This window comes from Bombina bombina, chromosome 3, assembly GCF_027579735.1.
Source record: "Bombina bombina isolate aBomBom1 chromosome 3, aBomBom1.pri, whole genome shotgun sequence".
NCBI classification, from domain to species: Eukaryota; Metazoa; Chordata; class Amphibia; order Anura; family Bombinatoridae; genus Bombina; species Bombina bombina.
Genome location: NC_069501.1, coordinates 1,237,148,510 through 1,237,172,969, shown reverse-complemented (window position 1 = coordinate 1,237,172,969; position 24,460 = coordinate 1,237,148,510). Strand labels below are relative to the sequence as shown.

Below are 24,460 nucleotides of genomic sequence, written 5' to 3'. Positions count from 1 at the left end.
AAGGTCCTGTCTTAGAGGTAGAGACCAAGGCGGACAGGATGACATGTCCACTAGATCTGCATACCAAGTCCTGCGTGGCCATGCAGGCGCTATTAGAATCACTGATGCTCTTTCCTGTTTGATTTTGGCAATCAATCGAGGAAGCAGCGGGAAGGGTGGAAACACATAAGCCATCCCGAATTTCCAAGGTGCTGTCAAAGCATCTATCAGAACCGCTCCCGGATCCCTGGATCTGGACCCGTAGCGAGGAAGTTTGGCGTTCTGGCGAGACGCCATGAGATCTATCTCTGGTTTGCCCCAACGTCGAAGTATTTGGGCAAAGACCTCCGGATGAAGTTCCCACTCCCCCGGATGAAAAGTCTGGCGACTCAAGAAATCCGCCTCCCAGTTCTCCACTCCCGGGATGTGGATTGCTGACAGGTGGCAAGAGTGTGACTCTGCCCAGCGAATTATCTTTGATACTTCCACCATTGCTAGGGAGCTTCTTGTCCCTCCCTGATGGTTGATGTAAGCTACAGTCGTGATGTTGTCCGACTGAAACCTGATGAACCCCCGAGTTGTTAATTGGGGCCAAGTCAGAAGGGCATTGAGAACTGCTCTCAATTCCAGAATGTTTATTGGAAGGAGACTCTCCTCCTGATTCCATAGTCCCTGAGCCTTCAGAGAATTCCAGACAGCGCCCCAACCTAGTAGGCTGGCGTCTGTTGTTACAATTGTCCAGTCTGGCCTGCTGAATGGCATCCCCCTGGACAGGTGTGGCCGATGAAGCCACCATAGAAGAGAATTTCTGGTCTCTTGATTCAGATTCAGAGTAGGGGACAAATCTGAGTAATCCCCATTCCACTGACTTAGCATGCATAATTGCAGAGGTCTGAGGTGTAGGCGTGCAAAAGGTACTATGTCCATTGCCGCTACCATTAAGCCGATCACCTCCATACATTGAGCTACTGACGGGTGTTGAATGGAATGAAGGGCACGGCATGCATTTTGAAGCTTTGTTAACCTGTCCTCTGTCAGGTAAATCTTCATTTCTACAGAATCTATAAGAGTCCCCAAGAAAGGAACTCTTGTGAGAGGAAAAAGAGAACTCTTCTTTTCGTTCACTTTCCATCCATGCGACCTTAGAAATGCCAGAACTAACTCTGTATGAGACTTGGCAGTTTGAAAGCTTGAAGCTTGTATTAGAATGTCGTCTAGGTATGGAGCTACCGAAATCCCTCGCGGCCTTAGTACCGCCAGAAGGGCACCCAGAACCTTTGTGAAGATTCTTGGAGCCGTAGCCAATCCGAATGGAAGAGCTACAAACTGGTAGTGCCTGTCTAAGAAGGCAAACCTTAGATACCGGTGATGATCCTTGTGGATCGGTATGTGAAGGTAAGCATCCTTTAAATCCACTGTGGTCATGTACTGACCCTCTTGGATCATGGGTAGGATTGTCCGAATAGTTTCCATTTTGAACGATGGAACTCTTAGGAATTTGTTTAGAATCTTTAAATCTAAGATTGGCCTGAAAGTTCCCTCTTTTTTGGGAACCACGAACAGGTTTGAGTAGAACCCCTGTCCTAGTTCCGACCGCGGAACCGGATGGATCACTCCCATTGTTAACAGATCTTGTACGCAGCGTAGAAACGCTTCTTTCTTTATCTGGTTTGTTGACAACCTTGACAGATGAAATCTCCCTCTTGGGGGAGATAATTTGAAGTCTAGAAGGTATCCCTGAGATATGATCTCTAGTGCCCAGGGATCCTGAACATCTCTTGCCCAGGCCTGGGCGAAGAGAGAGAGTCTGCCCCCCACTAGATCCGGTCCCGGATCGGGGGCTCTCGGTTCATGCTGTCTTTGGGGCAGCAGCAGGTTTCCTGGCCTGCTTGCTCTTGTTCCAGGACTGGTTAGGCTTCCAGCCTTGCCTGTAACGAGCAACAGCTCCTTCCTGTTTTGGTGCAGTGGAGGTTGATGCTGCTCCTGTTTTGAAATTCCGAAAGGGACGAAAATTAGACTGTCTAGCCTTAGCTTTGGCCTTGTCTTGAGGTAGGGCGTGGCCCTTACCTCCCGTAATGTCAGCGATAATTTCTTTCAAACCGGGCCCGAATAAGGACTGCCCCTTGAAAGGTATATTAAGTAATTTGGACTTAGAAGTAACATCAGCTGACCAGGATTTTAGCCACAGCGCCCTGCGTGCCTGTATGGCGAATCCTGAGTTCTTAGCCGTAAGTTTGGTTAAATGTACTACGGCCTCCGAAATGAAAGAATTAGCTAGTTTAAGGACTCTAAGCCTGTCCGTAATGTCGTCTAGCGTAGAGGAACTAAGGTTCTCTTCAAGCGACTCAATCCAAAATGCTGCCGCAGCCGTAATCGGCGCGATACATGCAAGGGGTTGTAATATAAAACCTTGTTGAACAAACATTTTCTTAAGGTAACCCTCTAATTTTTTATCCATTGGATCTGAGAAAGCACAGCTATCCTCCACCGGGATAGTGGTACGCTTAGCTAAAGTAGAAACTGCTCCCTCCACCTTGGGGACCGTTTGCCATAAGTCCCGAGTGGTGGCGTCTATTGGAAACATCTTTCTAAATATTGGAGGGGGTGAGAACGGCACACCGGGTCTATCCCACTCCTTAGTAACAATTTCAGTTAGTCTCTTAGGTATAGGAAAAACGTCAGTACTCGCCGGTACCGCAAAGTATTTATCCAACCTACACAGTTTCTCTGGTATTGCAACGGTGTTACAATCGTTGAGAGCTGCTAAGACCTCCCCTAGTAGTACACGGAGGTTCTCCAATTTAAATTTAAAATTTGAAATATCTGAGTCCAATCTGTTTGGATCAGAACCGTCACCCACAGAATGAAGCTCTCCGTCCTCATGCTCTGCGAGCTGTGACGCAGTATCAGACATGGCCCTAGCATTGTCAGCGCACTCTGTTCTCACCCCAGAGTGATCACGCTTGCCTCTTAGTTCTGGTAATTTAGACAAAACTTCAGTCATAACAGTAGCCATATCTTGTAATGTTATCTGTAATGGCCGCCCAGATGTACTAGGCGCCAAAATATCACGCACCTCCCGGGCGGGAGATGCAGGTACTGTCGCGTGAGGCGAGTTAGTCGGCATAACTCTCCCCTCGCTGTTTGGTGAAATTTGTTCACATTGTACAGATTGACTTTTATTTAAAGTAGCATCAATACAGTTAGTACATAAATTTCTATTGGGCTCCACCTTGGCATTGGAACAAATGACACAGATATCTTCCTCTGAGTCAGACATGTTTAACACACTAGCAAAAACTTACAACTTGGTTATAATCCTTTTTTAGCAAAAAAACGCACTGTGCCTCAAAGAGGTACTAACGATTAAATGACAGTTGAAATAATGAACTGAAAAACAGTTATAGCATCAAACTTTAAAACAACACAACTTTTAGCAAAGGTTTGTTCCCATTAGTAAAAACAACACTAATTAAATTTGTACATAAGAAAAACAAAACAACGTTTTTATTCACAGTCACTATAAGAATTCTCACAGCTCTGCTGAGAGAATTTACCTCCCTTCAAAGAAGTTTGAAGACCCCTGAGATCTGTCAGAGATGAACCGGATCATGCAGGAAATATAAAATTAACTGACTGGAAATTTTTTGATGCGTAGCAAAGAGCGCCAAAAACGGCCCCTCCCTCTCCCACACAGCAGTGAGGAGAAACGAAACTGTCACAATTAAAGCAAAAAACTGCCAAGTGGAAAATAATGCCCAAATATTTATTCACACAGTACCTCAGCAATGTAAACGATTCTACATTCCAGCAAAAACGTTTAACATGAGAATAGTTATTAAAAGGATTAGTGACCTTTAACAGAGTAGTTCCGGTGAAGTACCATCCCCAGAATACTGAAGTGTATACATACATGTCATTTTAACGGTATGGCAGGCTTTTCTCATCAATTCCATTCAGAAAATAAAAACTGCCACATACCTCAATGCAGATTCATCTGCCCGCTGTCCCCTGATCTGAAGCCTTTACCTCCCTCAGATGGTCGAGAACAGCAATATGATCTTAACGACTCCGGTTAAAATCATAGTAAAAATCTCTGTCAGATTCTTCCTCAAACTCTGCCAGAGAAGTAATAACACGCTCCGGTGCTATTTTAAAATAACAAACTTTTGATTGAAGTCATAAAAACTAAGTATAATCACCATAGTCCTCTCACACATCCTATCTAGTCGTTGGGTGCAAGAGAATGACTGGGACTGACGTAGAGGGGAGGAGCTATATGCAGCTCTGCTGGGTGAATCCTCTTGCATTTCCTGTTGGGGAGGAGTTATATCCCAGAAGTAATGATGACCCGTGGACTGATCACACATAACAGAAGAAATAAGATTTACTTACCCCAGGACACTCATCTACATGTTTGTAGAAAGCCAAACCAGTACTGAAACGAGAATCAGCAGAGGTAATGGTATATAAATAAGAGTATATCGTCGATCTGAAAAGGGAGGTAAGAGATGAATCTCTACGACCGATAACAGAGAACCTATGAAATAGACCCCGTAGAAGGAGATCACTGCATTCAAATAGGCAATACTCTCCTCACATCCCTCTGACATTCACTGCACGCTGAGAGAAAAACCGGGCTCCAACTTGCTGCGGAGCGCATATCAACGTAGAATCTAGCACAAACTTACTTCACCACCTCCATAGGAGGCAAAGTTTGTAAAACTGAATTGTGGGTGTGGTGAGGGGTGTATTTATAGGCATTTTGAGGTTTGGGAAACTTTGCCCCTCATGTATATCCCATACGTCACTAGCTCATGGACTCTTGCTAATTACATGAAAGAAAATTTAGTTTGCCCTCTGAAAATTGTGTTTTATTGTTACCACATAAGGGTAAAAAAGCATGTTTCAGGTAATCTATTAGCCCTTAGTCATGTCTGTTAGGCCAATAGCTGGCCTGAAACGTTTTTCTTGGCACCAAATTAGGGTAAAAAATGACAGTTTGCTTTGTTACAAAGAGAGGCCGGATTCTATTACCGCCTTTGTCTACATATTGGAATTGGCAGTCTAACTGGTGGGTGCCGTCTCCCTATTTGTATATTTTTATTTTGAAAATTGTGTTTTGTCGACTAACCTACAGAGGTTGAAGGGCATCCAACAGGATCTAGAATCTAATCCTGTAACATCAGTGATCAGTGCAGGGTCCCATCTATAGCTATCCCTAACAAAGATAAACATACAAAAAAAATACCATTACTACGTGATATTATCTGGTGGCAATTTTAACACACACAAAAGGGATAGAAGACGATGTATTCATAATGACATCTTATACAACTATGGAGACCATTTGTTTCAGACCTAGAATAATAGTATGACTTACCCAATACGCCAATTTTAGTAAAGCATAAAAAAGTACTTTAGGTTTTGTTTTTTGTAAAAGGATATCTCTTTGCCTGTTTCACTTTCAACCACAATATTTTCCATGGATTCAAAATACTGGCTCCAGGGAATCGGAGAGAAGTCTCGTTTTCTACCTGGTCTGAAAAAGAAAAGGTTAATAAAAAGTAATCGGTAAAAAAAAAAAATTAGCATATAAACAACAATGTTCAGGAACACACCGTCTAACATTTGGCACCCCATATTCTCAGGTTATGTAATCAGCTGCGCCTTGCTGTGAGCTGTGCAATCTGACATTTATGAGGGGCAAAGGGCTCTGCCCATAACTTTCCAGGTGTCTTGAGAATGAAAGAGGAAACAAACTGAAACTGTGAATTCATATCTGAAATTAAAGCAAATTTGTTTTCATGAATTACTATATATTTTGTGTGTTTTCATTTCACTGATCTTCCTCTTTTCAAAACTGTATATGTATTTGGTAAATGAACAAGCATTGTTTTATCACAAGCAGAAGAAAAGATGAGGAAGCCCTCCCTAATTCTCTTCCCTTAAAAGGGATCATTATCTAATATTGTTTTTTATATTTGTTACTTCTTAAAATGGGTTTATTAAAATTATTACAGTTTTTTTTTTAATGTAGTTTTTTTATGTGGGGGTTTCTGTAAAACAAATGGTTGTGTACTGAGAAAACAAAATTTTGCTTGTGAGGTGTACCACAGTTCACCAGTAAAGAGGCGGGACTTGTGTGTATCAGCCAATGACCAATTAGTCCCTAGGGTCCAGATGTACACAGACACACACTTTAAATTTGTTGCAAAACCAAAATACAGCTTTTATTTTTAAATAGTGTTCTTTCATTACTAAGATGGGGAGTAGATGGCAGGACTTGAGAAAAAAGTCAGCCATACTGTGAAACTCTGTGGACCACCTACAGAAACAAAATGTTTCCTAACAGAAGATGCTGCTAAGATGTAATTATTTAAACTTGTAGCATTGCTGTTATTAAAGGCATGCAAATGTTGTGTCTATATTCACAAGCTGCTTATTTAAAGGGATAGAAAGGTCAAAACTGAAATGTACATGGGTGCATTTCAAATAATATAGAATGGTGTGCACTGTGTCAGTGAAGGCTTAATTTGTGTCATACAAACAACTGCTGACTCTTTGAGAAGGTGAGGTATCTGAATGCTGGTGCATGGGGCACTAATAGCATATGTGTGTATGCTGCTGAAACTGTAAAATAACTTACTATTCTAATGTAAGCATATCGCAAAAATGCTTCTGCTTAAAATTGAAATGAACCCATGCACATATCAAGTCTGACTTTTCATCCCTTTAAATTATCAAGCAAATAAATGGAATAGAAATTATGAAAAAGTTGAAGGAACACAAGTTAAAAAAATAAAAAAAAGACAATAGTTACAAGACAATATATTGTCATTAGATACAGAGACCTCTGCAGATAGCCACTAATCAGATATGTTTGGGGTAAAGTCTTCATGAGAGATTTTCGTATAGTTTCCTCTCTCCTCCCTGGCTCCTCAACTCAATTTCTAGATCACTTTGCTGCCTGGCTACCTTATTTCCTTTCCTCAGACACCCCTGCCCTCATTCTTGGCGACTTCAAGTTCCCTTTGTCAATCCCACTGCCTCCTCTGCAAAACAACTTCTGCAACCGACTTCCTCTTTCGGCCTGTCACAATGGACTGACTTCTCCGATTCACAACGGTGGTCACTCCCTTGATCTGATTTTTAGCTATCGATGCACTATTTCAAACTTCACAAACTCCCCTATTCCTCTTTCTGACCATCATCTCCTCACTTGTAACATCACATCCCTCCCTACAACGCTCCCTCCTACCTCTCACACCAAACTTCACAGAAGCATTACTAGCTCTCTCAAAACTCTCCTTTCTTCCATCCCCGCCTTTTCCTGCCCTATCTGACACTATAACTCCACCCTTACATCGGTCTTTGACAATCTGAACCCACCTACCATAGCTCGGAAATCACACACTCAGCCTCAGCCCTGGCATACTCCTCTGACACGGTACGTACGCAGATGTTCCCGTACTGCTGAGCAACACTGGAGTTCAGCTCACTTTCTTCACTACAAGTTCATCTTAAACTCCTACTATTCTGCCCTTAAAGGGACACTGAACCCATTTTTTTTCTTTTGTGATTCAGATAGAGCATGCAGTTTTAAGCAACTTTCTAATTTACGCCTATTATCAATTTTTCTTAAATTTGGGTTCAGTGTCACTTAAGATATTTATAAGCAATATTATTTCTCTACTCTTTCTTCAAACCCAAAACATCTGTTTTCCACATTCAATACTCTTCTCCACCCAAACCCACCTCCTAATACAACTTCTCTATCAGCTCAAGATTTTGCCAATCACTTCAATAACAAAATCGGCTCCATCAGAAATGAAATCAGCTCTCAACATACTACCGGTCTCCCACCCCCACAAAAGTTCACAAACAACCAAAACCCACATAGCCATCAATTTAGCTCTTTCGCTCGTTACAGAAAAAGATGTTTCTGCCCTTATTCTGTCCTCTCACCTCACTACCTGCCCCTCTACCCCATTCCCTCACAGCTACTCCCTCTCTTCTAGTGACATGCTAAATAATGAGATAAATCTGTCCTAGGCAGAAGGAAATACTGCACACCTCGAAAACGTTTATTCCCAAAAAAAACTGTTGTAAAATATAAAAATACCAAAGGGTGGCGCAAATGAATGTTTATTCCCAAAAAGTTAGTTTCTAAGTAATGTATACCTTGTAGTTATCTATAACCCATTCGAGTCAGATTTAAAACTCGGCCAAAATATAAGGCTAATATAATGTATATATTTTTAAAATGTACCATATATACTAGCTTCAAGGAAGTGCAATATCAATATGCTTTATATAATAAAAAATGGTGTTTGACACCCGTGTCATTATTTTATTTATGGTATAATCCGTATTATGGTATTTAATAAATTCTATTTATCAATCGTAATCTCTATACGAGTCCTGTATATTACACTTAGGACTTAACTTGAAGCTAGTATATATGGTACATTTTAAAAATATATACATTATATTATCCTTATATTTTGGCAGAGTTTTAAATCTCACTCTAATTGGTTATAGATACCTATTCTCAAAAAAACCTTCTCTCGATCCAACCTCCCCATCAAACTACCACCCTATTTCCCTACTCCCTCTTGCCTCGAAGCTCCTTGAAAAGCTAGTATATGCACGTACATCCCATTTCCTTACACTAAACTCCATCCTTGACCCACTGCAATCTTCAAAAATAAAAAAGAAACTACAAAATAGGACAAAAGCTAAAAGAGCAAGTGTTACCCTGTAGATGTCAGCTACCCAGCTGACGTGTTTCGGCTGTTACGCCGTAATAATAGCTGTGTCAACTCCAACATTAACCCTACTCTGAATGCCCGATGTCTTGGGGTCAACACTTGACTCAGATCTTTCTTTCACTCCTCACATTCAGTCCTTGGTCAAATCCTGCTGCTTCCACCTTTAAAACATCTCTAAAATTAGACATTTCCTTACACAAGACACAACCAAGATTTGAATCCACTCCATCCTCTCTGGTCTCCCTAGCTGCCACCTAGCTCCTTAACAATCCATAATGAACGACCTCTGCCAGGCTCATCTTCCTTACACGTCGCTCTTGATCTGCTGCACCTCTCTGCCAATCGCTTTGCTGGCTTCCTCTTGCCTCCAGGATTAAACACAAAATTCTCACTCTCACACAAAGCTCTCAACTGCCCTGCTCCCCACTATATCTCAGACCTTGTCTCCAGATACTCTCCCTACCGTCCCCTTCGCTCTGCTCACAATCTCTTCCTCTCTTGTTACCTCCACACACTCCCATTTACAGGACTACTCCAGACTGGCTCCCATCTTGTGTAACTCTCTGCCTTGCTCCACAATACTCCGCACTAGTTTTGAAAGCTTAAAGCGCTCCCTAAAGACTCTACAATTCAAGGATGCATACAACCTACACTAACATTTCCTTATACCAGTTCTTCTCCATTGCTATCCCCTTGAACCCCCTTAGCATGAAAGCCTAAGAGCCCAACTGTTTGCAGATCACCTTCATAAGAGCGGACCACAACAGTGCGACTCTCGGTAGGGCGCTCTACCCATTTGATCCCTATAAATGTTATCCTGTATACCACCTATGTTTAAAGTGCTGTGGAATCTGTTGGCGCTCTACAAATAACCGACAATAATAAAAATATATAAGCAAATTGTGAGCCTATTTACAGTTCATAATGAAGCATTACGATCATTAACACCTGACCTGTAACATACCCCATTCTCATTTTGGATCCTGACTGCAGGCCCCCAGGCATGACTGGCCGTGGAGGTAACTTTCCCAGATGGAGATTCTTTTCCAAGGCAGACATGGTTATCTGAAGGGTGACAAACAGTTCATTTGTGTAAATAAAAAAGGAACAAAATACCTAATAGAACATGTCACCCCATGGATCTGACTCGCTAAGGCTTTGAGAACCTCCTCACACTAGGAAATCACCTGATTAATATAACATCACAGCATTGTGAAGTATACACAATATACAGTATGAGAGGTTATACACACATCTAGCGCCTCTAACCATCACTACACACAGAGGTTATACACACATGCACGCACACAGCTAGCGCCTTTCACCATCACTACACACATGCACGCACACAGCTAGCGCCTCTCCTCATCACTACACACAGAGGTTATACACACATGCACGCACACAGCTAGCGCCTCTCACCATCACTACACACAGAGGTTATACACAAATGCACGCACACAGCTAGCGCCTCTCCTTATCACTACACACAGAGGTTATACAAACATGCATGCACACAGCTAGGCACTCTCCTAATCACTACACACAGAGGTTATACACACATGCACGCACACAGCTAGCGCCTCTCACCATCACATACTGAGAGGTTATACACACATGCACGCACACAGCTAGCGCCTCTCACCATCACATACTGAGAGGTTATACACACATGCACGCACACAGCTAGCGCCTCTCACCATCACATACTGAGAGGTTATACACACATGCACGCACACAGCTAGCGCCTCTCACCATCACATACTGAGAGGTTATACACACATGCACGCACACAGCTAGCGCCTCTCACCATCACATACTGAGAGGTTATACACACATGCACGCACACAGCTAGCGCCTCTCACCATCACATACTGAGAGGTTATACACACATGCACGCACACAGCTAGCGCCTCTCACCATCACATACTGAGAGGTTATACACACATGCACGCACACAGCTAGCGCCTCTCACCATCACATACTGAGAGGTTATACACACATGCACGCACACAGCTAGCGCCTCTCCTCACTACACACTGAGAGGTTCTACATACATGCACGCACACAGCTAGCGCCTCTCACCATCACATACTGAGAGGTTCTACACACATGCACGCACACAGCTAGCGCCTCTCCTCACTACACACTGAGAGGTTCTACACACATGCACGCACACAGCTAGCGCCTCTCCTCACTACACACTGAGAGGTTCTACATACATGCACGCACACAGCTAGCGCCTCTCCTCACTACACACTGAGAGGTTCTACATACATGCACGCACACAGCTAGCGCCTCTCCTCACTACACACTGAGAGGTTCTACATACATGCACGCACACAGCTAGCGCCTCTCCTCACTACACACTGAGAGGTTCTACATACATGCACGCACACAGCTAGCGCCTCTCACCATCACATACTGAGAGGTTCTACATACATGCACGCACACAGCTAGCGCCTCTCCTCACTACACACTGAGAGGTTCTACATACATGCACGCACACAGCTAGCGCCTCTCCTCACTACACACATGCATGCACACAGCTAGCGCCTCTCCTCACTACACACTGAGAGGTTCTACATACATGCACGCACACAGCTAGCGCCTCTCACCATCACATACTGAGAGGTTCTACATACATGCACGCACACAGCTAGCGCCTCTCACCATCACATACTGAGAGGTTCTACATACATGCACGCACACAGCTAGCGCCTCTCACCATCACATACTGAGAGGTTCTACATACATGCACGCACACAGCTAGCGCCTCTCCTCACTACACACTGAGAGGTTCTACATACATGCACGCACACAGCTAGCGCCTCTCCTCACTACACACTGAGAGGTTCTACATACATGCACGCACACAGCTAGCGCCTCTCCTCACTACACACTGAGAGGTTATACATACATGCACGCACACAGCTAGCGCCTCTCACCATCACATACTGAGAGGTTCTACATACATGCATGCACACAGCTAGCGCCTCTCCTCACTACACACTGAGAGGTTCTACATACATGCACGCACACAGCTAGCGCCTCTCCTCACTACACACTGAGAGGTTCTACATACATGCATGCACACAGCTAGCGCCTCTCCTCACTACACATTGAGAGGTTATACATACATGCACGCACACAGCTAGCGCCTCTCACCATCACATACTGAGAGGTTCTACATACATGCACGCACACAGCTAGCGCCTCTCCTCACTACACACTGAGAGGTTCTACATACATGCACGCACAAAGCTAGCGCCTCTCCTCACTACACACTGAGAGGTTCTACATACATGCACGCACACAGCTAGCGCCTCTCCTCACTACACACTGAGAGGTTCTACATACATGCACGCACACAGCTAGCGCCTCTCACCATCACATACTGAGAGGTTCTACATACATGCACGCACACAGCTAGCGCCTCTCCTCACTACACACTGAAAGGTTCTACATACATGCATGCACACAGCTAGCGCCTCTCACCATCACATACTGAGAGGTTCTACATACATGCACGCACACAGCTAGCGCCTCTCACCATCACATACTGAGAGGTTCTACATACATGCACGCACACAGCTAGCGCCTCTCCTCACTACACACTGAGAGGTTCTACATACATGCACGCACACAGCTAGCGCCTCTCCTCACTACACACTGAGAGGTTCTACATACATGCACGCACACAGCTAGCGCCTCTCACCATCACTGAACACAGAGGTTATACACACGTGCACGCACAGAGCTAGAACCTCTCATCATCACATACTGAGAGGTACCCTCCCACTTTCCCACACACAGCTACCACTTCTCCCCATTACTACAAACTGCCAGGTTATAAACACACAGCCAGCATCCCTCAACATTATTAAACAATGCCAAATATATCTCTGACATCTCTCCCCATCAATACACTCTGCCTGCTATCTCTCCCCCCCCCCCCCTCACACACAGCTACTAAATCTTCCCATCACTACACACTGCCAGGTACTCTCCCTTACCAACACAAAGCTAGCACCTCTCCTATTATTAAACAGCCATCACATCTCCTTTCATTATACACTGCTATGTATCATTTCCTAATGCTTATCTAGCACTTTAACCCATCACTACACAATGTCAGGTATCCCGCTCCCCATCACTATCACTCACTCACTCTCTCCCACATGCAACTAGCATCTCTCCCCCTAACTACCCACTGCCAGGTATCTTCCCCATTTTCCTCCACACACACTGCATCTCCTAATCACTACACTCTCAGATATAGCTTCCTTCACCCCTACAGATAGCTAGCCAATCTCCCCAAAACAGTACACTCTGCCACTACCCTCACTTCCCATCACTACACACTACCTGGTATCCCTCCCTCTCCTAATCACTACACTCTCAGATATAGCTTCCTTCACCCCTACAGATAGCTAGCCAATCTCTCCAACACTACACTCTGCTGGGTACCCTCTATCCTTACCACAGACAGATCGCATCTCTCTCCATCACTAAATACTGACAGGTATCCCTCCCTCTATCCATCACTATACAGTCAGATATAGCTTCCTCCTCCCCACAGATGAGCAGCAAATTTCCTACACTACGCTCTGCTGGGTACCCTCTATCGTTACCATAGACCAAAAACATCACTCCCCACCACTAAATACTGACCGGTATCCCTCCCTGTCCCCATCACTAAATACTGACCGGTATCCCTCCCTGTCCCCATCACTAAATACTGACCGGTATCCGTCCCTGTCCCCATCACTAAATACTGACCGGTATCCCTCAATACTGACCGGTATCCGTCCCTGTCCCCATCACTAAATACTGACCGGTATCCCTCAATACTGACCGGTATCCGTCCCTGTCCCCATCACTAAATACTGACCGGTATCCGTCCCTGACCCCATCACTAAATACTGACCGGTATCCGTCCCTGTCCCCATCACTAAATACTGACCGGTATCCGTCCCTGTCCCCATCACTAAATACTGACCGGTATCCGTCCCTCTCCCCATCACTAAATACTGACCGGTATCCGTCCCTCTCCCCATCACTAAATACTGACCGGTATCCGTCCCTCTCCCCATCACTAAATACTGACCGGTATCCGTCCCTCTCCCCATCACTAAATACTGACCGGTATCCGTCCCTCTCCCCATCACTAAATACTGACCGTTATCCGTCCCTCTCCCCATCACTAAATACTGACCGTTATCCGTCCCTCTCCCCATCACTAAATACTGACCGTTATCCGTCCCTCTCCCCATCACTAAATACTGACCGTTATCCGTCCCTCTCCCCATCACTAAATACTGACCGTTATCCGTCCCTCTCCCCATCACTAAATACTGACCGTTATCCGTCCCTCTCCCCATCACTAAATACTGACCGTTATCCGTCCCTCTCCCCATCACTAAATACTGACCGTTATCCGTCCCTCTCCCCATCACTAAATACTGACCGTTATCCGTCCCTCTCCCCATCACTAAATACTGACCGGTATCCGTCCCTCTCCCCATCACTAAATACTGACCGGTATCCGTCCCTCTCCCCATCACTAAATACTGACCGGTATCCGTCCCTCTCCCCATCACTAAATACTGACCGGTATCCGTCCCTCTCCCCATCACTAAATACTGACCGGTATCCGTCCCTCTCCCCATCACTAAATACTGACCGGTATCCGTCCCTCTCCCCATCACTAAATACTGACCGGTATCCGTCCCTCTCCCCATCACTAAATACTGACCGTTATCCGTCCCTCTCCCCATCACTAAATACTGACCGTTATCCGTCCCTCTCCCCATCACTAAATACTGACCGTTATCCGTCCCTCTCCCCATCACTAAATACTGACCGTTATCCGTCCCTCTCCCCATCACTAAATACTGACCGGTATCCGTCCCTCTCCCCATCACTAAATACTGACCGGTATCCGTCCCTCTCCCCATCACTAAATACTGACCGGTATCCGTCCCTCTCCCCATCACTACATACTGACCGGTATCCGTCCCTCTCCCCATCACTAAATACTGACCGGTATCCGTCCCTCTCCCCATCACTACATACTGACCGGTATCCGTCCCTCTCCCCATCACTAAATACTGACCGGTATCCGTCCCTCTCCCCATCACTACATACTGACCGGTATCCCTCCCTCTCCCCATAACTAAAAAAAAGTCAGCTATAGCTTCCTCCTCCCCACAGATTAGTAGCAAATCTCCCTAACACTACGCTCTGCTGTGTACCCTCTATCCTTACCATACACAGATGGCATCACTCACCATCACTAAATACTGACAGGTATCCCTCCCTCTCCCCATCACTAAAAACTGACACCCCTCTCTACTTACCACATACGGATAACATCACTCCCCATCACTAAATACTGACACCCCTCTCTACTACTTACCACATACGGATAACATCGCTCCCCATCACTAAATACTGACACCCCTCTCTACTTACCACATACGGATAACATCGCTCCCCATCACTAAATACTGACACCCCTCTCTACTACTTACCACATACGGATAACATCACTCCCCATCACTAAATACTGACACCCCTCTCTACTTACCACATATGGATAACATCACTCCCCATCACTAAATACTGACACCCCTCTCTACTTACCACATACGGATAACATCACTCCCATCACTAAATACTGACACCCCTCTCTACTTACCACATACGGATAACATCACTCCCCATCACTAAATACTGACACCCCTCTCTACTACTTACCACATACGGATAACATCACTCCCCATCACTAAATACTGACACCCCTCTCTACTACTTACCACATACGGATAACATCACTCCCCATCACTAAATACTGACACCCCTCTCTACTACTTACCACATACGGATAACATCACTCCCATCACTAAATACTGACACCCCTCTCTACTACTTACCACATACGGATAACATCGCTCCCCATCACTAAATACTGACACCCCTCTCTACTTACCACATACGGATAACATCACTCCCATCACTAAATACTGACACCCCTCTCTACTACTTACCACATAAGGATAACATCACTCCCCATCACTAAATACTGACACCCCTCTCTACTACTTACCACATACGGACAACATCACTCCCATCACTAAATACTGACACCCCTCTCTACTACTTACCACATACGGATAACATCACTCCCATCACTAAATACTGACACCCCTCTCTACTACTTACCACATACGGATAACATCGCTCCCCATCACTAAATACTGACACCCCTCTCTACTACTTACCACATACAGATAACATCGCTCCCCATCACTAAATACTGACACCCCTCTCTACTACTTACCACATACAGATAACATCGCTCCCATCACTAAATACTGACACCCCTCTCTACTACTTACCACATACAGATAACATCGCTCCCCATCACTAAATACTGACACGCCTCTCTACTACTTACCACATACAGATAACATCGCTCCCCATCACTAAATACTGACACCCCTCTCTACTACTTACCACATACAGATAACATCGCTCCCCATCACTAAATACTGACACCCCTCTCTACTACTTACCACATACAGATAACATCGCTCCCCATCACTAAATACTGACACCCCTCTCTACTACTTACCACATACAGATAACATCGCTCCCCATCACTAAATACTGACACCCCTCTCTACTACTTACCACATACAGATAACATCGCTCCCCATCACTAAATACTGACACCCCTCTCTACTACTTACCACATACGAATAACATCACTCCCATCACTAAATACTGACACCCCTCTCTACTACTTACCACATACAGATAACATCACTCCCATCACTAAATACTGACACCCCTCTCTACTACTTACCACATACGGATAACATCACTCCCATCACTAAATACTGACACCCCTCTCTACTTACCACATACGGATAACATCGCTCCCCATCACTAAATACTGACACCCCTCTCTACTTACCACATACGGATAACATCACTCCCCATCACTAAATACTGACACCCCTCTCTACTACTTACCACATACGGATAACATCACTCCCATCACTAAATACTGACACCCCTCTCTACTACTTACCACATACGGATAACATCACTCCCCATCACTAAATACTGACACCCCTCTCTACTACTTACCACATACGGATAACATCACTCCCATCACTAAATACTGACACCCCTCTCTACTTACCACATACGGATAACATCACTCCCCATCACTAAATACTGACACCCCTCTCTACTACTTACCACATACGGATAACATCACTCCCATCACTAAATACTGACACCCCTCTCTACTACTTACCACAGACGGATAACATCACTCCCCATCACTAAATACTGACACCCCTCTCTACTACTTACCACAGACGGATAACATCACTCCCATCACTAAATACTGACACCCCTCTCTACTACTTACCACATACGGATAACATCACTCCCATCACTAAATACTGACACCCCTCTCTACTACTTACCACATACGGATAACATCACTCCCATCACTAAATACTGACACCCCTCTCTACTACTTACCACATACGGATAACATCACTCCCATCACTAAATACTGACACCCCTCTCTACTACTTACCACAGACGGATAACATCACTCCCCATCACTAAATACTGACACCCCTCTCTACTACTTACCACAGACGGATAACATCACTCCCATCACTAAATACTGACACCCCTCTCTACTACTTACCACATACGGATAACATCACTCCCCATCACTAAATACTGACACCCCTCTCTACTTACCACATACGGATAACATCACTCCCATCACTAAATACTGACACCCCTCTCTACTACTTACCACAGACGGATAACATCACTCCCATCACTAAATACTGACACCCCTCTCTACTACTTACCACATACGGATAACATCACTCCCCATCACTAAATACTGACACCCCTCTCTACTACTTACCACATACGGATAACATCACTCCCATCACTAAATACTGACACCCCTCTCTACTACTTACCACATACGGATAACATCACTCCCATCACTAAATACTGACACCCCTCTCTACTACTTACCACATACGGATAACATCACTCCCATCACTAAATACTGACACCCCTCTCTACTTACCACATACGGATAACATCGCTCCCCATCACTAAATACTGACACCCCTCTCTACTTACCACATACGGATAACATCACTCCCCATCACTAAATACTGACACCCCTCTCTACTACTCACCACATACGGATAACATCACTCCCATCACTAAATACTGACACCCCTCTACTACTTACCACATACGGATAACATCACTCCCCATCACTAAATACTGACACCCCTCTCTACTACTTACCACATACGGATAACATCACTCCCATCACTAAATACTGACACCCCTCTCTACTTACCACATACGGATAACATCACTCCCCATCACTAAATACTGACACCCCTCTCTACTACTTACCACATACGGATAACATCACTCCCATCACTAAATACTGACACCCCTCTCTACTACTTACCACAGACGGATAACATCACTCCCCATCACTAAATACTGACACCCCTCTCTACTACTTACCACATACGGATAACATCACTCCCATCACTAAATACTGACACCCCTCTCTACTACTTACCACATACGGATAACATCACTCCCCATCACTAAATACTGACACCCCTCTCTACTTACCACATACGGATAACATCACTCCCATCACTAAATACTGACACCCCTCTCTACTACTTACCACATACGGATAACATCACTCCCCATCACTAAATACTGACACCCCTCTCTACTTACCACATACGGATAACATCACTCCCCATCACTAAATACTGACACCCCTCTCTACTTACCACATACGGATAACATCACTCCCCATCACTAAATACTGACACCCCTCTCTACTTACCACATACGGATAACATCACTCCCATCACTAAATACTGACACCCCTCTCTACTACTTACCACATACGGATAACATCACTCCCCATCACTAAATACTGACACCCCCTCTCTACTTACCACATACGGATAACATCACTCCCATCACTAAATACTGACACCCCTCTCTACTACTTACCACAGACGGATAACATCACTCCCATCACTAAATACTGACACCCCTCTCTACTACTTACCACATACGGATAACATCGCTCCCCATCACTAAATACTGACACCCCTCTCTACTACTTACCACATACGGATAACATCACTCCCATCACTAAATACTGACACCCCTCTCTACTACTTACCACATACGGATAACATCACTCCCATCACTAAATACTGACACCCCTCTCTACTTACCACATACGGATAACATCACTCCCCATCACTAAATACTGACACCCCTCTCTACTTACCACATACGGATAACATCACTCCCCATCACTAAATACTGACACCCCTCTCTACTACTTACCACATACGGATAACATCACTCCCATCACTAAATACTGACACCCCTCTCTACTTACCACATACGGATAACATCACTCCCATCACTAAATACTGACACCCCTCTCTACTACTTACCACATACGGATAACATCACTCCCATCACTAAATACTGACACCCCTCTCTACTACTTACCACATACGGATAACATCACTCCCATCACTAAATACTGACACCCCTCTCTACTTACCACATACGGATAACATCACTCCCATCACTAAATACTGACACCCCTCTCTACTACTTACCACATACGGATAACATCACTCCCCATCACTAAATACTGACACCCCTCTCTACTACTTACCACATACGGATAACATCGCTCCCCATCACTAAATACTGACACCCCTCTCTACTACTTACCACATACGGATAACATCGCTCCCCATCACTAAATACTGACACCCCTCTCTACTTACCACATACTGATAACATCACTCCCATCACTAAATACTGACACCCCTCTCTACTACTTACCACATACAGATAACATCGCTCCCCATCACTAAATACTGACACCCCTCTCTACTTACCACATACGGATAACATCACTCCCATCACTAAATACTGACACCCCTCTCTACTACTTACCACAGACGGATAACATCACTCCCCATCACTAAATACTGACACCCCTCTCTACTACTTACCACATACGGATAACATCACTCCCCATCACTAAATACTGACACCCCTCTCTACTACTTACCACATACGGATAACATCACTCCCTCCCCATCACTAAATACTGACACCCCTCTCTACTACTTACCACATACGGATAACATCACCCCCATCACTAAATACTGACACCCCTCTCTACTACTTACCACATACGGATAACATCACTCCCATCACTAAATACTGACACCCCTCTCTACTACTTACCACATACGGATAACATCACTCCCCATCACTAAATACTGACACCCCTCTCTACTACTTACCACAGACGGATAACATCACTCCCCATCACTAAATACTGACACCCCTCTCTACTACTTACCACATACGGATAACATCGCTCCCCATCACTAAATACTGACACCCCTCTCTACTTACCACATACGGATAACATCGCTCCCCATCACTAAATACTGACACCCCTCTCTACTTACCACATACGGATAACATCACTCCCATCACTAAATACTGACACCCCTCTCTACTTACCACATACGGATAACATCGCTCCCCATCACTAAATACTGACACCCCTCTCTACTACTTACCACATACGGATAACATCACTCCCATCACTAAATACTGACACCCCTCTCTACTACTTACCACATACGGATAACATCACTCCCATCACTAAATACTGACACCCCTCTCTACTACTTACCACATACGGATAACATCGCTCCCCATCACTAAATACTGACACCCCTCTCTACTACTTACCACATACGGATAACATCACTCCCATCACTAAATACTGACACCCCTCTCTACTACTTACCACATACGGATAACATCGCTCCCCATCACTAAATACTGACACCCCTCTCTACTACTTACCACATACGGATAACATCACTCCCCATCACTAAATACTGACACCCCTCTCTACTTACCACAGACGGATAACATCACTCCCATCACTAAATACTGACACCCCTCTCTACTACTTACCACATACGGATAACATCACTCCCCATCACTAAATACTGACACCCCTCTCTACTTACCACATACGGATAACATCGCTCCCCATCACTAAATACTGACACCCCTCTCTACTACTTACCACATACAGATAACATCGCTCCCCATCACTAAATACTGACTGATATCCCTCCCTCTCTCCATCACTAAACACTACCAGGTATCCCTCCCTATCACTATACAGCTATAGCTTCCTCCGCCCCCCATAGATTGGTAGCAATTCTCCCCAACGCTAAACTTTGCCGCGTATCTTCGTTCCAATCCCTACCACAGACAGCCAGCGTCTCTCTCCATCACTACACACTACCAGGCATCCCTCCCCATCACTACACACTGTCAGGCATCCCTCCCTCTCCCGCCCAGCCTCCAAGCTCTGGCCATACATTTACATGTAATGCTTCTCTCACAGGCCTCACCAGTCCAGCCAAGAGGGTTTCCGTGGTGACAACAGACCCGCCCACTGATTCTATCTCGCGGATTAGTCGCCAATACGCAAAGCTTGCTGGGAATGTAGTCCATTAACTGACTGTGATGAGTTTCTTCCTTTTTTTTTTATTAAACTTTATTAAACAGAAGCAATGCAAGGATGCAAGCCTATGCGCTGCTTACTCGCTAGAACTGTAAAACAAAGAACAATCTTTTATGGTTCTTGGTGGAACAGAGCTATAATCCAGAAAGATGATACAAACAATGAGACATTGTGCAAAATAAAATTCCTTTGTTGAAATTTGTGCTTGTTCTACTCTCTCCAGGGGATGAAGTTTCTCCATAATACTTAAAGGGACATAAAACAAGTTGGGATAGAGACAAAATAATATAATATGTACTTTAATTACTTTACCTGCAAAGAAATGTATACTGCAGTGCCTCACCATCAACCCTTTCTTTTTAAGTTTCCGAATTGTGCAGCTCTAACTCCCCCCACACATTTCCTTCTATGGCTGTATCTATATCTTTTGTTGTTTTGGTATCATACAAAACTGCATAGGGATTATCTGCTGGAGCATGCATAGAAGCTGTGAACTCATTTGAAATACAATGCCTGTGTCTAAACACTGATAAGGGGTGGAGTAGACTGCTCAAGACAGCATGGCTATTTAAGTATTTTTGCTTATTTTTTTACATTATTTTAAAATACTTACCAGCAATTTTTTTATGCAAACTATTTTTACTTAATTAGCCCTCTTAGGATATGCACAGATCTCAACACGTTTATGGCACTTTAAAATGGCCCTGTAACATGCTACAAAGTGATTGCTTAAACTAGTGCCTGGGTTTCGTTTACATCTATCTCAAACTGACCACAGCAAATACCAGAACTGAATTGCAACAGGCTTTGCAAGGTGAAATCATGTACATTTTAATAATAAATATGACATTGTTATTTGTTTTTGTACAGAGATCTTGCAACGCAGGTCTTAAAGGGATACTAAACCCAAATTTGTTGATAGAGCATGGGCTGGCTCCTAAGCTTTACATTCATGCTTTTTAAATATAGACAACAAGAGAACAAAGAAAACATTGATTATAAGAGTTAATTAGAAAGTTGCTTAAAATTGCTGCTCTATCTGAATCATGAAAGAAAAAACATGGGTTTAGTGTCCCTTTAATCACATGCATTATTTATTTATTTATTAAATATTTTACCAGGAAGGATACACTGAGATTTCTCTCGTTTTCAAGTATGTCCTGGGACCACAAAACATTGCATTGATACAATAGGGTACAATAAAATACAAAAACGAATAATAATACACAATATATGCAAACATTTAACATAGAACAGGTAGGAAATATATAATCAACCATGACAGGTGCATTCTGTTTTGAGATATGTAGAGAGGGATCTCTTAAAGGATATTAGGCATGGGGAAGGTTTTAAAGTGTGCGGGAGGTCATTCCATAACTGTGGTGCTCTGTAGGAAAAGGAGGATCGAGCTGCTTTCTTTTTGTATTGAGGCAAGCTAAATAATGTGCTGGTACTGGATCGGAGGTTATAGGAGGTGGGAATAGCAGGGCAGAGCATTCTGCTCAGGTAGGGTGGGAGCTTCCCAGAAAGGATGTTAAACACAAGGCTGGAAAGATGGAGGGTGCGTCTGGATTCCAGCAACATATTACAGGTAGCCCTCAGTTTACGCCGGGGTTAGGTTCCAGAAGGAATGGTTGTAAATCGAAACTGTTGTAAATTGAAACCCAGTTTATAATGTAAGTCAAAGGGAAGTGGGGGAGTTAGGTCCCAGGCCCCTCTCAAAAATATCATAAGTAACACCTAATACATTATTTTAAAAGCTTTGAAATGAAGACTTTAAATGCTAGACAGCATTATAAACCTAATAAAATAATCACACAACACAGGATATATAATTAAACTAAGTTAAATGAACAAAAACATTTGCTAAACAGCATTATAAACCTAATAAAATAATCACACAACACAGAATATATAATTAAACTAAGTTAAATGAACAAAAACATTTGCTAAACAGCATTATAAACCTAATAAAATAATCACACAACACAAACTTCACTTGCATTTTACTGCAAACAGTTCTTTCTATGCATTCCAATCTGGACTGAGTTAAAGACAGGAAGATCTTGTTCCTTTGAAATCTGCTCAGTAGCTCAGGTCTGGTTAAACTGATTAATTTCAGCTTGTTTGGCTTTGCTGCAACACAAGCGGACAGCTCCACCTACTGGCTATTTTAATAAATGCACTGCTTCTCGATGCTTTTCAATAGCAGTCACATGACTGGAAAAAAGGTTGTTATTCTGAAACGGTGTAAATTGAACCGTTGTAAAACGAGGGCCACCTGTATATACATATGTAAAAAAACAACAAAATAACTTAAATTTTTACATGTAAAGTGAAGGTAAACTTTAATGAATCATTGCCCTGTTTCTAAAAAATATTATTAAAAACAGGGGCACTTTCATTCATCAAAGTTTACATTTCGTCTTTTTTGTAAAAATACTTATCTTTTTATTCTGGAAGCCGCTCCAGCGCTTCCCCCCGCCTATCGCAAGTCTCTTCTTACGTCACTAATGAAGAATCCGGCTTCCTCCAGTCACGGCATGGCCTCAGGCAATGTTTGCTCTGGGGGATAGCCGTGATTGGAGGAAGCCAGATTCGTCATTGGTGACGTATGAAGAGACCTGCGACAAGCGGGGGAAGCGCTGGAGCGGCTTCCAGCATTTTTGGCTCAGAACCTGGGTTATGCTTGCTTATTGGTAGCTAATGTTAGCCACCAATAAACAAGCACTATCCAGGGTGCTGAACCTAAAATGGGCTGGTTCCTAAGCTTTACATTCCTGCTTTTAAAATAAAGATAGCAAGTGAATGAAGAAAAATTAGAAAGTTCCTTAAAATTGCATGTTTTATCTGAATCACGAAAGAAAAACTTTTGGGTTTAGTGTCCCTTTAAGCCACTGTACCCCGAGGGTCTTAGATGACAAAATAATATAGGAGATTCTTACATCTGGCCTGACCTAATTGTGATTTGCTTTTTGGCAAAGTACTTATGACTTGAGTGTCAGCT

The 24,460-nt window shown here is 43.8% G+C and overlaps 1 protein-coding gene across 4 annotated transcripts in view; it reads right to left on the bottom strand.

Annotated features, from left to right (window-relative positions):
* The window catches only part of PPME1 (protein phosphatase methylesterase 1), a 188,222-nt gene extending 166,827 nt beyond the window's left edge, over positions 1-21,395 (bottom strand). The window contains exons 1-3 of one of the 4 annotated variants that reach the window (XM_053708738.1): positions 21,341-21,395; positions 9,718-9,818; positions 5,428-5,521 (exon numbers count right to left, since the gene is read on the bottom strand). In XM_053708738.1, coding sequence (XP_053564713.1) covers positions 5,428-5,521; positions 9,718-9,812 — 189 coding nt within the window. In that variant the 5' untranslated portion in view covers positions 9,813-9,818; positions 21,341-21,395. Of the gene's footprint in view, positions 1-5,427; positions 5,522-9,717; positions 9,819-21,192; positions 21,213-21,307 lie in introns of those variants that run through there. The other 3 variants (XM_053708740.1, XM_053708739.1, XM_053708741.1) reach the window with 3 other exon arrangements.
* Between the last annotated feature and the right edge of the window lie 3,065 nt (positions 21,396-24,460).